The sequence below is a fragment of the Sapajus apella genome, unplaced genomic scaffold, assembly GCF_009761245.1.
Source record: "Sapajus apella isolate SASKATOON/1434 unplaced genomic scaffold, GSC_monkey_1.0 scaffold23, whole genome shotgun sequence".
NCBI lineage: Eukaryota > Metazoa > Chordata > Mammalia > Primates > Cebidae > Sapajus > Sapajus apella.
Window position 1 is genome coordinate 5,219,951 of NW_022436963.1, and position 15,896 is coordinate 5,235,846.

General features: G+C 48.0%; 1 protein-coding gene across 8 annotated transcripts in view; it reads left to right on the plus strand.

The window, feature by feature from the left end:
* The window catches only part of CACNA1D (calcium voltage-gated channel subunit alpha1 D), a 461,268-nt gene that overhangs the window by 396,064 nt on the left and 49,308 nt on the right, over positions 1-15,896 (plus strand). For 7 of the 8 annotated variants that reach the window (XM_032290211.1, XM_032290213.1, XM_032290214.1 and 4 more), the window contains 4 exons: positions 640-841; positions 3,007-3,165; positions 4,829-4,939; positions 13,504-13,587. In XM_032290211.1, the coding sequence (XP_032146102.1) occupies positions 640-841; positions 3,007-3,165; positions 4,829-4,939; positions 13,504-13,587 (556 nt within the window). Of the gene's footprint in view, positions 1-639; positions 842-3,006; positions 3,166-4,828; positions 4,940-13,503; positions 13,588-14,055; positions 14,140-15,896 lie in introns of all 8 variants that reach the window. The other variant, XM_032290209.1, reaches the window with a different exon arrangement.

Below are 15,896 nucleotides of genomic sequence, written 5' to 3' on the forward strand. Positions count from 1 at the left end.
ACTTTGATCCCTCCCTGAATATTTGTATGATGGGGATGACAGTAAAGTCTGCCATCCCAGATGGATGTAAGGATTAAGGGAGAGGCTGTGAAAATGTCTAGTCTGCACATGGGCTGGGCCTGCAGAAGTGTTGAATCTGCATCCGAATGGGGCGTATCAGTGGACCTTGAGGGTGTGACAGTAATCCCCCTCTTCCTGTTCAGAGTTCCGACAGGCATATCTTTAATTTTAGCTCATATCTCCATTTGGGGAAGCACCCTTAGCTCTTTGGAAACACTCTGGTTGGTCACATATTAACTTGCCAGTGTGTGTAGTTTTCACTTCCTCCGGTGTCTTACATGTGATACTCTTCCTCTCTGAATAGAAAGAGGCATTTTAGAATATTTGTGAAATCTTTGGATTTTCAGGTCCTCAGCACAGTCCCTCGATGATGATATCCCAGGTGCCCCCTCCTCTCGGTGCTGGCCATCTGGGTCTGAGGCTGAGGGAGAGACCTGGCTATGTCCAGTGGCCCTGGGGTGGGTGCGCAGCAAGTGCTCCTGAGAGGAGTTTAGGAGAGGAAAGACTTGGGAAGGCAGTGGGCTGGGTCGCTTGGGCTGAGGGGCTTGGCAGGTCCTCACTTAGTTTTTCTGTCTCTAGGTTGCTGTATAAAGCCATCGACTCGAATGGGGAGAACGTCGGCCCAGTCTACAACCACCGCGTGGAGATCTCCATCTTCTTCATCATCTACATCATCATTGTGGCCTTCTTCATGATGAATATCTTTGTGGGCTTTGTCATCGTGACATTTCAGGAGCAAGGAGAAAAAGAGTATAAGAACTGTGAGCTGGACAAAAATCAGGTTAAAGTCACACACTGTTTGGGCTTCTGTCCCTTGATCAGGAGCGGAGGACCTCCTTTTTTGACTGATGTACCCCATGCCCAGAGAAGGGTGCCCACATACTGTCTGTCCCTGGGGCTGTGACCCTGTTCTGAGCACACCCTCCGCCCGTCTGAGTCATCCCTACTGTTAGGTTTCCAGATACATATGAGACTTTGTAATCATGAAATCCATCCCCAGACCTGGTGGTATGAAATCAGAGTGCTTACGCCACCTACCATTGTCATGACCCACTAGTGGTGGCTCAGAATCTTAGTTGGGGTGCTGTGGCCACTCACACAGACACTCACAGTCCATACTGGGAGAGAGTCTTTAAAGCCAGTTAGGGTAGAGTTTACTATCCTTGGTGCTACTAGCATTTCAGGCTGGGTGGTTCTTGGTTGTGTTTCCTGGGCTTTTTAGGCTGTTAAGCAGCATCCCTGGCTTTTACCTCTTAGATGCCAGTGGTTCCTCTGCCCCGGTAGCAGTAATCAAAATGCCTCCAGACATTGCCAAATGTCTTTTGGGGGGCAAAGTTGCCCCTTATTGAGAACTGCTGACTTAGAGGGAAATATCCTACACCACCCCAGGGGAGTCAGTAACTTTGAATTTGGGACTAAGATTGTACTGGCATCATTCTTGATCTGGCACCATGTTTTAGCCAATCTGGTAGAAGTAGGAGCCTTTTGCTCTGGTGATGTGGTGAGGGGAGGGAGCCCTGTGCTCTGAGCTGTCTTCCCTGCACCTGCACTGTGAACCCACAGGGGCTTGATCCCTCATCTCTAAATCGAGGCCATTAAAGAACTGCTCTTTAGACATTCCTTTCAGCCCTGAAAGAGTCAACAAGATTGAGATTCTGTTCTGGGAGTCTCCCCAGGTCCTCTATCAGTAGCATCTCAGTTTCGATGATGACATCGCAAGCAAGAATGATCTGTAGCCTAGGCTTCCTGAGGGGAAGTGGCCCTAGCACAGCAAAACAGTCTGTTGCACAGCTGGCCCTGCCCACTGGGGGAAATGTGAGGACATGCTTACTTGGTTTGCAGGAAGATTTTCCTTTGAGTTGTCAGGGTGTCCCTGCAGACTCCACCAGTGACTGTCCGGGAGAGGTCTAGCCTGGCTGTTTGCTCACCCAAGGAAGACGAGTGTTGGGGCAAGGCCCAGGCCAGCCATGCACAGTCAGCGCTGTAAGTGTGTCAGCCTCTGAGGTCCAGCGCAGACTCAAATCAGGGGTCCCTGGAGTCAGCATGTGAGGTCAGAGCAGCACTGGGTCCCACATACAGGGAGCCTGTCCAAAGTCTGCATCCAGAGTCAAAGTAGAAGAGTAGGTCTAGGGTCTCAATGCTGAGCTGAGGGCTCTTGGGGCCCGAGGCTTCCTCTGGGTCTGCTGTAGAGGGTGGACCAGCTCTACTCCCCAGAGTAAGTGAGAAAGACAGTGCTCCAGCTGGGCCCCAACCTGTGTTCAATCCAGCTGTCACTACTGACCACATCCTAGAAAATCTGAAATGAACACAACAAGCTCCCCAGCTCCAGAAGCTCCCCGATGGACATGTAGACAGCACCCCGTAAGATGTTTGTTGTTAACATATTCTGGCTCCTGAGGGGTATCTTGTGTGGATCCGTCCGGGAGCAGCCAGGAGGCTACTAGTCTCGGGAGTCAGCCAGCCGCTCTAGTTCCTGTAAGTTTCTGTTCCTGTGGTTACTTGGCTTCCTATCCTGGAGGACAGCACAGGAACTGTAGGCATGATCCACCTGTAGATCCTCCATAGGCACAATGTAGAGGAAAGGCAGTGACAAGGCCTAGACCCAGTCCTCACTCCTCTGCTTGTGTATACACTGCAGGGCCTCAAGAAAGACAACTAAAAGCTCCGAGCCTCGGTTTTTAGTAGGCAAAATGGAAGCCACGTGGATAGGTACCCAACTTACCCTGAGGTTGCTGGGAGGGTCAGACAAGGTAATGGAGGCAGGGCCCTCAGTGACTCAAGAGTGGTGCCGGTGCCAGGAGGGGTGTCACTCGTAATCGTTTTCACCACTGTCCATGGCCCCTTCCCATGAGCTGCAGGGTGAGCTCTTTCAGAGCAGATGACCATGGGGTCCTCCTTCCCTGGAAGTGCTCAGAACCCCATTTCTGCCCTTTTCTGCTGTTGCAGCGTCAGTGTGTTGAATACGCCTTGAAAGCACGTCCCTTGCGGAGATACATCCCCAAAAACCCCTACCAGTACAAGTTCTGGTACGTGGTGAACTCTTCGCCTTTCGAATACATGATGTTTGTCCTCATCATGCTCAACACACTCTGCTTGGCCATGCAGGTAAAAATGGAGACAGCTGTGGGGATCAAGTCTGGGCATTCCGCACAGCCCCATGCCCCAAATGCTGAGGGTGGAATGCTGCCCCTCACAGGAGGGATTTGATTTTTCTGATGAGTCTGGGCTATAGGTTGGCCAGAGTTCCATTCTGGCTAACAGTTGTCACGGTAGGAGTTTCAGCTCATTCTTTTGTTGAAGAAATTATCTGTACAGCACAATGGCAGGTAACATTTCCATGGAGCCTGGCAGTGGGGCTCAATTCTAGAAACAGTTACCATGGGCCTCCTGTGGCCAGGTAGTGGCTGAGGACTATAGCTCTGGAGATAGACAGCTGTTTCAATTCTGATTTTACGCTGATTTTTCTGTGACTTGGGAAAAGTTGCTTTAATTCCCCAGGCCTTGCTTTCTTTATTGGTAAAATGGGGAAATATGTCACATCTACCTTTGATATAAGGTTTATGCTATAGATAATTCCCCTCACTTTCTTTTTTTATTTTTTGTTTATTTTTGTTTTTGAGACTGAGTGTTACTCTGTAGCCCAGGCTGGAATGCAGTGGCGCGATCTCAGCTCACTGCAGCCTCCACCTCCTGGGTTCAAGCAATTCTCATGCTTCAGCCTTCTGAGTAGCTGAGATTACAGGCATGTGCCACCACGCCTGGCTAAGTTTTGTATTTTTAGTAAAGACGGGGTTTCACCATGTTGGCCAGGCTGGTCTTGAACTCCTGACCTCAGGTGATCTGCTGTCTCAGCTTCCCAGAGTGCTGGGATTACAGGTATGAGCCACTGCCCTCAGCCCTCTCAGACGTTTTGATCTGGGCTTGTCACAGAGTAACACTCAATGTTGGAAAACAAAACATAAGTCACACTCCTGTCCTCAAGTGGCTCTCAGCATGGCAGTAGGGGAATTTTCCAGTTGACGAAGTATTAAGTTTGACGTGAGTTACAGCTACTTCTTATTTCAGTAAGGGCAAGAAATGCAATTCACTTTAATTGGCCAAGTCAGATTATAGTGTGGTATTAACAGTGAATGTTTTCAAAAATTACATTGCCTAGTAGATACTGCATGAGAACAGGAAGCAAAGACCAAGGTGTAGAGCCAGCTTTTGCACTGACCTTAAGAACTCCAGCACATCAAACCAGCTCTCAGTGCTGTCTGGACAGTAGGTCTAAAGATAGGGATAAATTTTCTGGCCTTTTGCTTTATCTAAGAGTTCTTTTTTAATGAAAAGGACCATGTGCTGATGTAGGGAAAAGTGTAAATTCAAGAAAACACTGCCTTTTATTCAACATAAACCTACATGGCATAAAATTTATCCCTAACCAAATTCTACCTTTATTCATAGACAGTTTGGTGGTATCTGCATTGTGCTCTGGTCAAGGCCCTGAACATAAAGCCCTGCCAGAAGAAAGGGTGAATTCCCTTTATCCTGAGCAGAGGAAATGGATATGTTTCCCACTTCATCATTCAATCATCCTCATCTTGTCACAGACCCCCTGCACTTTGTGGGAGTTCACCACGTGACCTTGCAATGCCCGCAGAATTGCCGGGCGAGGGTGCTGGGCTGTGGAGAATGCCCGCAGGGGCACAGAGGGCTGGGAGCCTCCATGTGCAAGCATGTGAGATGGCCGAGGCTCTGAGAATGGCCCCTCTGTCTTCATCCATAGCACTACGAGCAGTCCAAGATGTTCAATGACGCCATGGACATTCTGAACATGGTCTTCACTGGGGTGTTCACCGTCGAGATGGTTTTGAAAGTCATTGCATTTAAGCCTAAGGTGAGTTGCAGAACCCACTTTTCAAACTCTGTTGCTGAGTCACCCTGGAGAAGTACCCACTTCCTGTTACTCTTATGTTACTGAATTAGGCTAAATTGTTCTGGCCGCTAACTGGGTTACCACCTGAGAACATTAAAATCTGATTAAGGCCTGGGTGTACATACGGGAAAATGAATCTGCAAAAACAAAACCTCATGAAAACAATTCTGAGAAACAAAAGAAGGGACCTAGAGTTGGGAATCTATAAACTGGAGATTATTTTGAAAGCCAGTTTTCTGTTTTTAGAATAGTACATATCATGCTGTGTCAGGGAAACCTGCCTCATTACTTGAGCACTGGTGAAAATGTTTAAACATTAACCCATCAGAAAGAACTTGACCCTGATTACACTTTCAGATGTCTAAAGACTTTGGTTTTGTTTGTGCTTCGTCTACAGCATCCTTTTTACCCTTTGAGGAAAGTTCTGATGCTAGCTGCAGACCTTTCACAGCCATACCATCTTTTGTTTGCTAATTTAGAAAAATCTCACTTGGCTTTAACACAAAATAAAATGTGAAATGTGTTCAGCTGTGCTGAGTGTCCCCTCCCAAAGGGGACACTCAGCGTGTTGTGTCCCCGTTGGGAGGGAGTGAATTCAGTTCCCCAGTTGTCTTTCTTATTCAAGTGGCTGCCAGAATAAGAGGCAGTGTAGATCAGTGTCAAATTGCACAGTTGTGGAACTGAACTGGATTCAAACCTCTGCTCTGGCACTTATAGCTGAAACAAGTTCCTTACTTCTCTGTGCCTCGACTTCCTCACCCATAAAATGAGGATGTGAAGAGTGCTGTTTCATGCGGTTGTCATGAGGAGTGAAGAGTTCCCATATACGCACTGCTTAACAGAGTGCCTGGCGTATAGCTCCACACTCTGCAGACTGTCGGCCACCCCTGCTCCTACCCACCCCTACCCTAACCCTCATCATCATCAAGCAAGGACGTTCCCTCATCCTAAAACCCTAGACAGAGGAGCCATATCAAGCTGAAATGTGGGATATTTGGCTCTCAGTTTCTTCCCCAGTACAAAACTCTCAGAGTTAGAGATGACCGAGTTCTGTGACCCAGTTAGTTATCTGTGTGTAAGGTATCTGATGACACTGATTTAATTAAGTTAGACATGGATTATGAAATGGATGGTTTCACATACTCCACGGTTACATGATATTCTAATTCCAAACTGTTCCTTTCTTTAATTTGAATTAATCTCTATGCAATCTTTATCAGATCTTTGTGGACCAAAAAGAAAGGACATTTGTAAGTGATTAATTGGGGTGATTGCAGTGGGGTCAAATTTGGCACCTTATGCATGGCCAGATGTTATTATCTCCTGTGACTTGTCCATATCTACATACATAAACATTTCCTCCTTTTCCAAATTCATCTTAATTTTCTTTGAGATTTTGGTTTGCTTCCCTCTCACCTTTACTTCTTTGAACAATATTTGTCTGGACTGATGGAAGAAAAGGTTGCAAAGTAAGAACATCGAAGGTACTTGAGAAATGCAACATGGAACCTCTCTGTGGAACATTTCCCATATACCTGGGCCATGTTTTTCCTTGCCAGGTGATTAAGCTCTGAAGCGTTTGAAAGTTGTTCCAGGTTGAAGAGAAAGCGCACTCACCCATGGTGTGTGTGTATGTCTGTGAGCGCGTGTGTGCACGTGTGTGTGCATAAGTGTGCTCGTTCCCTTCAGCAGGCTGGTGCATTCACAGCTCAGTAGTACACCGTCCAGTAGGCCGACAGTCGCCCAGAACATCTCCAAACCTAGGAGGAGAGTTCAGTGGCGTGTGAACAGACGAGTGATACCAACGGGAAAGGAGTCGCTAAGTTATAATCAGTACTGATCAGAGTTTCTAAATAGTTGATTTCCGCTGGAAACTGTGCTGCTTGTCATTTTACTCAGCAGGTTATCTTCATAGCAGCAGACCTCACATTACAATTGGGAGAACGGTTGCGACAGTAGCAGCAGCATCTCCACATTTGAGGAGCACTGTCACTGCATTCCCCCAGGCCAGGGGAGGTGGAGTTTATACCATGTGCCTGGATGATTGGGAGAGAATCAGTTCACCAAGAAGCAATGCTCTCCTTAAAATTTTTCTGCCCTTTTATTCTTGTTCTCTTTGGTGTTCACAAGCCCAGCTCAGGCAAGTGGTCTTTCACAAAGAAGCCAGGGAGGCCTCCTCCCTCCTGGTCAGTGAGGTAGTCGGACTGAGGAGCAAGGTTGCTAAGGCTGCAGAAGGAGGAATATTCTGAGGAGGTGGCCACATGGGACCCCAGCCTCATCTCAGGAGAGCCTTTGTCTCATGGGAGGAGCTTTGTAACAGGGTCCCTCACAGCAGGGTTCTCCACCGAGTCAGGCTGGGAGGACTCGTCAGCATCTCTGTTATGGTACACAGGGTGGCAGGGTTTCGGTTGTTTCATAACATAAATATAGAAAGTGAGGTAAGACAAAATCCTTACTGGTAGATGAGAAGGCATTTTGAGAGGGAAGGGTTAAAGAAAGTTGAGAAATCTGACCTTAAGGACTTAAGGTCAGATTCCTTATATTTAAGGTCAGATTTCTTATATTTCCTTATATAAGGGAGCCTGATGGAGAAACTGGGCCGCCTAAGAGAGCATCTTTAGAGGGAAATGCCCAAGGCCATGGGAGATGAGGTGACCCAGCCTCTGCTGGCCAGGAGGAAGGTGGGAGGGGGACAGAGGGAGGAAACCCAGCACTGGGAGCCTCTGCCATGGAAGAGGCCATCTCACTGCATGGAAGGAGGTGTTTTGGAGCACCGGTCAGGCAAGAGTGGAAAACGGTTAGGAGCCAAAGTGCAAAAGCATTTGGAAAAAGCAAGCAGGTGATTTAACTGGTTGTGGGTTCCCAAAGGGAAAGTCCACCAGCTGGGCATTGACCTGGTGCAGCCTAGGTTATGCTTTCAACTTGGGATCAACCGGGCCTCTGTAGGGTTTTCAAAAGTAGGCCCTGGTTTAGGTGAGACACAAGCCCCATTCTCCTAGCCTTTCCCTCCAGCTACTGGAATTCTCCAACAAGTTCTCTTGGTGCAAGGAGGAAGAGTGACTAAGAGGGGCCTTTTTCAAAGTCCTGGCTACAGCAGGTATAGAGAGCACTTCTGTGGAGCAAGAAGAGCCTAGTCTGTCTGAGATTCCCCCTTTGTGGGATGTGACTTACCTGGCGTTTCGTCCAGGCTTTGTTCTAGGGCAGGCTGCTTGCTGCAGTTACCAGCCTTCTCCAGTGAGCCATACTTTGTTCCCATTTTAGTCCTTAAAGCGTTTTGATCTTGATTCTATCCTGAAAATATACTAATTTACACTCATAGCTACTTGGGCTGAAAAAAGTAAGGAGAAATTAGGTTTGGGAAAAGAAGAAAGTATTTTGGTGCTGTCCTCATGCTGCTGTGCAGAGCTGATGCAGGATGGGCACTGGGTCCTCCCATCCCATCTGCTTTCGAGGGCTCTGTTCCCTGCTCCAGGGTCTGTTGCAGGAGGACAGTTTCTTCATGATCTTCCTAGAGTACCTGTTCCACCTGCTGGAGAGAAAATTTGATACTGTTTTTTTTTTTTTTTAATTCTTCATGACTACATCTATTCTAGGAGATTTCTTTTTAATGGCAAATAATACTTGAAACCAAATATTATTGTCCTTAGAACTTTACATTGGGCTTCTCGTTGGGATCCATCCTGTCCTTTTGTCATCGAGGTTTCCCAGAGCCCTCTCCTGGTTCTCTTCTTGCCTTGTAAGGTGCATACATGCCAGAGCTTCAGTGGCCGCCTCTGCGGCATGCAGACCTGCACTGCCCTCCTCTCTCCTGAGCTACTACGCCTGCCTGCCTTTAAAATGATCTCCCTGCCTGCCTCTGGCCTCAGCCCTTCCCGCTACTCCCTTTGTTAGCCCAAAGCTGACCAGGTCACTCTTGCAGTGATTCTGGCACTGGCCACCTATTGCTTGAGAAAGCATATGTGATTTCCTTAGCTGAATATTCAAAGTCCTCCATGAATCACTGGCCTGTGCATATTTCTGCCTCATTTCCTGCCATGCCTTCCCTGCCATTTCTTCTTCCCCACCCCATCCCTGAGTGTTGGCATGCTAGACCTTTCCCTGCCCATGTACCTCTGTCTGGAAGCCCTGCTTCCTCCTTGTTATCCTTGAGACCTGTGGAAAATGTTATCTCCTCTGAGACACCATCCTCACCAGCCCACCCAGAGCCAGCTGTCTCCTCTGCGCCTGCATCTGTTGGGGGTGTACTATGTACCATCGTTATCAACACAATTCTATGTCTGCCTCTCTGTTCTCTGGTGAGCAGCTGTTTGAGGTCTCAGGCTGAGTCTTCTGTCTCTGGCTCTGCAGTGCTTCACATGATGCCTGCTTCCTGGTGGTAGCTAAGTAAGATTGGTGGAATGAAGAAAGGAATAAAGGGATGATCCTGGAAGTGCAGCTTCTGGGCGTGAGATGATACCTGCTTTTCTAGCACCTGCTCCCTAAGAGAGCATATTTAGAGGGAAATGATCCAAGGCCATGGGAGATGAGATGATTCAGCCTCTGCTAGCCAGGAGGGGGTAGGGAGACAGAGGGAAACCCTGTGCTGGGAGCCTCCGTGATAGAAGAGGCCCTCTCACTGCCATCTCACTGCAGGGGAGGAGATGTTAGGGGACACAGGGTGGCAGGGTTTCATTTGTTTTGTAAAATAAATATGAAAAGTGAGGTAAGACAAAATCTGGGTGTCTGGGTAAAGCAGAGTGGAGCACATCTTCCTTTATTCCCCAACTTACCTTTGGAAAGGCTTTTGCTAGTTAGAAGGCTGTCAGGCATAGTTTCTACCAAAAGTTGGCACTTTGGGTTATCACTTGGGTCAAATGCTACCCAAATAATCCCTGCCAGAAATGGGTAGGTGATCTGGCTGCCATGGTCAATGACAAAAGTCACATTATTGATACAGTCTTCTTCCGATCTGCAGATGAGGGTGAAGCCAGACAGCAAAAGGAATCTGGACTTGGGTCACTTCTCTTATTTCCCATTTGCAACCATTCCACAAACGTTGCCCCTCGCCCTGTGCCATATCCTGGCAAGAGGCCACTAATAAGAAGAGTCTCCTTCCGGGAGCCCACTGTCTGGCAGGAAACAACCATTGATGGATGGCAAGAATAGTGTTCTTCGAAATAATGGTGCTTCCTGACTCTGAGGCCCACTTTAGTCTGGTTTATGATTTTAAATTTCCAGAGTCAGAAATGTTTCTGAGTAACACATATTATTGCATGTGGCTAACTTGCTTGGTCTTTTCAGACAGGTGGAGCTGGAAACAAAAATTATATAGATTTGACTTCTGGTTCCACTTGAGATGTCCTGGCCTCAGAATTCAGTTGTAGGAAACCACATCATCATAGGCCAACAGGAGAGAGCAGGGAGGGGGGCCGTCTCTTAGCAGCTGTGTCTCTTATATCTTATCTACTGGTTACAAAGGCAGTATGGTGCTTTGGTGGGAAAAGAGTGGGGGAACTGAGTCATGCCGCTTGACAATGATTTTATTAAACAAGACACTACTAGAAAGGGAAACAGTATGTGGGAAGAGAGGGAAGGCTGGCATATTCTGCCTCCCCTGGACTCCTGTCAGAGCCACCTGGTCAGAGCCTGTGATTTCAGCTACCTGCCTCCTGCTTCCTAGATTAAGGGTGTCAACCTTCAGTCCATCAGTCATTCTGATTTGGGCACAATTTTGTGAGTGTGAGGGGTTTCTGGAGAGAGAGAGTCAATGAAATTGCCAGAAACTTCCAAGACCCCAAGGAAATGTTAAGCCCCTATTGTGTTGATTTAAAGGAATTTTATCCATCACAGCACACCAGCATTGAGAATATCTTAGAGGCTGTTGGAAATGGCCCAAAGGGAGGAACACTGATAATTCTGTACAGAGGGAGAGAGGAGCTGTTCAGGAATAAAATCTCAAAGTCAGTGATAGAGGCCGGCCTCCAGCACCCACGTGGTGGGTCTGGCCTCTGGGAAATGATGTTAATAACAGAGAGAAGCGGTGTACACGGTGCATATGCAGGCAAGGCTGGGCACAGACTGCAGCAGCTGTGAAGGATGGACTCTGGGCCTCCGCTGCCCTGTCACTACTCTGGAGGTCTAGTTGCTACTCGTGACCAAGTGTTTGATTGTGTGTAAATTCCTCCCCAGAGGGGAGGGGAAGGATCACTGTGCTCTCTTTAGCTTTTGAGTTGCTCTGAACTCAGTGAAGAAAACAGCAGGTTCTGTCCCCCAAGTGTGGTCTGTGGCACGGCCACCAGTCGGAGAACTGCTTGTTACCCATTCGCAACAGGGGGCGTCAGCTGTAGCACTAAGCACATTGATTCAGCCGGCTTTCTTGTTAGGAGACTTACTAGATGAAGGAGACTCTGCTGTGAGGCTAGCTCTTGATCTTACCTGTGACTGCCAGCCTAAATCTCAAAGGCAGCCCATCTCTGCTCAGTTTTGCCAGCCAAGAATCATGAATTCATGCAAAGGAAAACTAGAAAGTATAAGCTGTGCTGTTTTTAAAGTAGACCTTCTCATTAGACTTTTATACACAGATCATTAGATTTGGGGCTCACAAGTTCCTTTTGTTGCTGAGAGAGGGGCCTGAGAGGGTAGCAGTCAGTGAGGGGAAAATGAGAGAGAGGCACTGTGATTGGAGGGCAGGCAGAGAGGTGAAGAGTTGGTTAGAAACCATGGCGATTGGGTGGGGGAATCTTACATTATTAAGATGAAATGTAAGAAGCAAACCCTTAGTCAGTGTCGTAGCTCCCCAATAAATGCACCAAGAGTGATGGATGGTGACTAGAATAAACGTCCCTTGTCGAGTTCTTAGAACAGTCAGTCCAGATCTTCTATACTGTCACAAAAGGCCTTGGCTCTGCAGTGGCTTCTTTGGGGTCTGCGTTTAATCACAAGTTTCTGGGACCTGACACCTCCAAGTACCTTTCATTCTGGTTTTCTTAATGTAGCACTAAATGTACCCAGTTTTAGGCATGCTGGGCCCCTCTGTATATAATTTGTACCTGAATTTTTATTTCTAAAAATTGTCCAGACTTTTTGGAAAGGCACAGTTGGTTTATAGACAGAGTTGTTGATCTTGACAGTCAGTCAGGTGATTTTGGCACTAATTTAGCACCTGCTGTGCTGAGCCCAGAAGAAGATGTAAAATGTCCGGCATATACATGTAGATTTATAAGTCACAATTGTGGGGATGTTATACCCTCAGAATTGTTGCAAGATAGGAGGACCTAAACAAACAGCCAGACAAAGCTGGATGACAGGTAGGGTGCAAGTTGGTGGAAGAAGGAGACATCACATGTGCCAAGCACTGACCGGGTTCAAGGCTCTGGCTAGATAATGGGATTGGTGGAGTTGGGGGACTGAATATATGGCACAGTCATCGTCCTTGAGGGCTTTTAGTTGGTAGAGCTGCAGACAAAGACCCCACGATCAGCGATCAGTACATAAGAGATTCAGAGTCAGTATGAGGGAGTGCAGACAGCTGGGGCTGGGAAGATTCCTTCAAGGAGCATTTATCTGACCTTGAAGGAGGGTGAAGTTGAGCAGATGGAGTTGGGGTTAGACGGTTAGGATCGCAGAGATATCAGGAGGTGGGGAGGAACTTGGTGCTGTTTTTGAAGGATGGGATGGATTCCTCTCAGCCTAGAGGATGAAAAGGGGGACGGAAAGAAAGCAAAAGCTGAGATGGAAGAAGGAGCCTGTTGGCTTCTGTGGAGGACAGAGGGAGCCCTGGAACATCCTGTTCATTCCATACTCTTCTCTACAATAGAACTTGCCTTGATGTCCCCACACTAAGCCCCACCCCCACGACTGAGAGCCAGTGTCTGCCATGATGCTGTGCCTCATGGTACCTGTCTCCCTGTAAGCCATTGTGTAAGCCCCATTCTCTTATCCCCATAATCTCACCTGTGTCCTCGCCACTGAAAGTTCTTTGGAGATGGGGACTTAGTCAGCCTGCCACAAGGCGTGACCTTTATAATGCTGCCTGGACTTGTGAGGACTGGAGAGCATTGAAGGAGCACAGAAATGGAAATGTGACGGTGCTCGTTAAGTGGGGTGAGTGGAGGTTCTAAGGAAGGAGTCCATCCGCTCATGAGGGTTTGGGATTATCCCTCTGGGTACCAGGGCAAGGTTGCCAAAATGCCTTCCTCTGCCCTGCAGATATTCTGCTTGGTTTGGTGCCGCTCAGGACCATGGGTGTGTGTGTGCGTGTGCGCATGTGTGTGTGTGTGTGTGCATGGGTGTGCGTGTGTGCATGTGTGTGTGTATGCATGGGTGTGTGCATGGATGTGTGTGCACCTTCTCTCTCACATAAAGGTGCACAGCCACCCCGCTGTGTCCCTTTCCACCAGTGGACGGTATTGTTACCCCCCCTTTGGCTTTCCCACCCCACCTGGGTGCCATGGGAGCAGCAGGGACTCGGATTCGCCCCTATATGGTCCGTGTGGAGGGTCATTCATACATGCTCATAAACGTCTGCCCTCGCCTGCTCTGTCCAGGGGTATTTTAGTGACGCCTGGAACACGTTTGACTCCCTCATCGTAATCGGCAGCATTATAGACGTGGCCCTCAGCGAAGCAGACGTGAGTATGCACCTGGCGTGGCCGCCACCTGTGTCCTCTCTCTCTGTCTGTGCATACTCTGCTCCCTGCCCTGCAGTGGCATCACCTGGACAAGTCACAGATCCCAGTCACTTGATCTGAAACTAGGATTTCCTAATGAGAGCTGTGGGCAAGAAGCCCTTCAGGGTAGGGCCTTAGCCCAGGGCCTTTTGTAGACACAAGTCACCTTTCGGAGGACAGGCCTTTTTGCGGCATTTACCCAGGTCACTAGTAGGCAAGGTAAGATAGGATGTCTCTAATTGTTTTCATTTGCTGTGTCAGAAGTGATACCCAAAGTGGCGTATCTATAACGTGTTTATTTTAGGGGGATGTTTCAAGTAGCCATGTGGCGTGGTGCTAGAATGTTCCCCTTTTATAACACTGTCCTTTTCTTCTTTTTCCCTGTGGTGCTTCCTCTCCTCTGTGGCTTCTGAATGCTTGCCCTAACAGCACTATTTCACTGATGCATGGAACACTTTTGATGCCTTAATTGTTGTTGGTAGCGTCGTTGATATTGCTATAACTGAAGTGAATGTAAGTAGCAAACTTTGTGTCCTATATCGTGGTTGTTTTCATTAAGTCTGATATAGAAGAGACCAGAGGCCCTGCCCATGAATCTCCACATACTTTAGAAATCCAGAAACAAATTTATTTTGAAAGACTAAGGATAATTTGTAGTCTTCTCTCCCTCACCCCATCTCTATCTCATTTCCCTGAAAAAGAGTGGGGAAGCCTATATAGAATTGCCATTTGGAACTAGAAGAGTATTTCAAAAGATCTGATTAAAGTTGTAAGGGCTGGGAGTTAATTGTGTGTGCCTGTGGATGTTGTCACTCACCAGCCGTGTGACCGTGAAAGTCATCCAAGTGCTGTGTGCCTCCATCTTTCCAGCTGTACTTGGAGTTAATGATGTGCACCCTCGTCCCCACGATGGTTCTGTGAGGGCACAGGCGGGAGGCCCCACAGCTATGCCCTGAGCGTGTGGTGGCTGCTGCTCGTGCCCTCACCTGTACCATGTCTGCTCTGAGTCTAACTAGTGAATGTCCCACGTCCAAAGAGTGACACCAGCTGGTAGAAGGCTACTTGGGGCCAGGGAAAAGAGGGCCAAGTGAGAACCAGGGAGAGGATGTCAGTACACCTTTGCTACATGCAGTAGACTCATTTGGGAGGGGAACAAGTGCAGTAGCAGCATTGTAGGCAGAGTGAACCCCTCTCCCTAGAAATGTTCTGAAAACCTCACCCCCTGCTAAATTAAGAAGTGTGAGAAAGGGAGCCCCATCTGCCTCCTAGCTCTCCTTGTGTCTGACCCATGCTAGACCAAAGGCCTCAGGCAGGTAGAAAGGCCCCTGTCTACCTGATCTCTTTCCAGTTCATCAGCAAGTCTTAGTGGGCATCCAGTGTGTGTGCCCAAGATGTGCAGAGCCTTTCGAGAGAATGGGCAGAGCACAGGGAGGGTCTGTGTTTGGTGTTGGCTTTTGCTCCACAGTGTCCAGCCCACCCCCTGCCCTTTATGCTCTGCCTGGTGGCATCTACAGGAGGAGTGAGGGTTATAAGGTCCATCCTGGTGCCCAGACAGCCTGCATCACACGAGGACTATGAAATCCCTTTATGCCACCTGCCTGGGGCCACGTCGATTCTGGCGTGTAAATAGTAAGACAGTCACCAGCCTGGAAATCCCAAGACCTGGCAGTTGCAGCCCTAGTTCCAAACTGACCTGGACTCCAGTTCCCTCATGGGCCAAGTGGGGTGCGTAACATCTACCCCCTTGCCTCGCAGATATGTTATAGTGATAAAATGATCTGAATACTTGTGAAAATGCTTGCTAAAAACCCCAAAGTTTTAGGGAGATACAAGGGTATTATTCTAAGTGTGGGTTATCCCTGTAATAAGTAAAATGGACTGTCAGACATGACCATGTCCATGAGGGTGTGGTTGAAGCTTCGTCACACCACACCGTGACAAGGCACTCAGATGGTGCTTTGTTAGACCTAGGTATGCACATCTTCTAACACCTAAAGCCCAGACATGTAAATTCTACTTGATGTGAAATTTTCCATGAAAATTGCCATTCATGATATATAAATAAGCTGGTGCTAATGGGAGAACGGCAGGTCCCTAACTGGGCAGCCCCGAGCTCTCTCCCAAGTTTATGGCTAGACATCTGCCGGCTTCATCATCTCACAACACAAACTGCTTACAGTTGACGTGGAGGTATATTTACATGAAAATTTTGGAACATACCCTTCTGAGAGTCAGAGACAGTTTATAATGGAAGCGAAACTACAATAAAC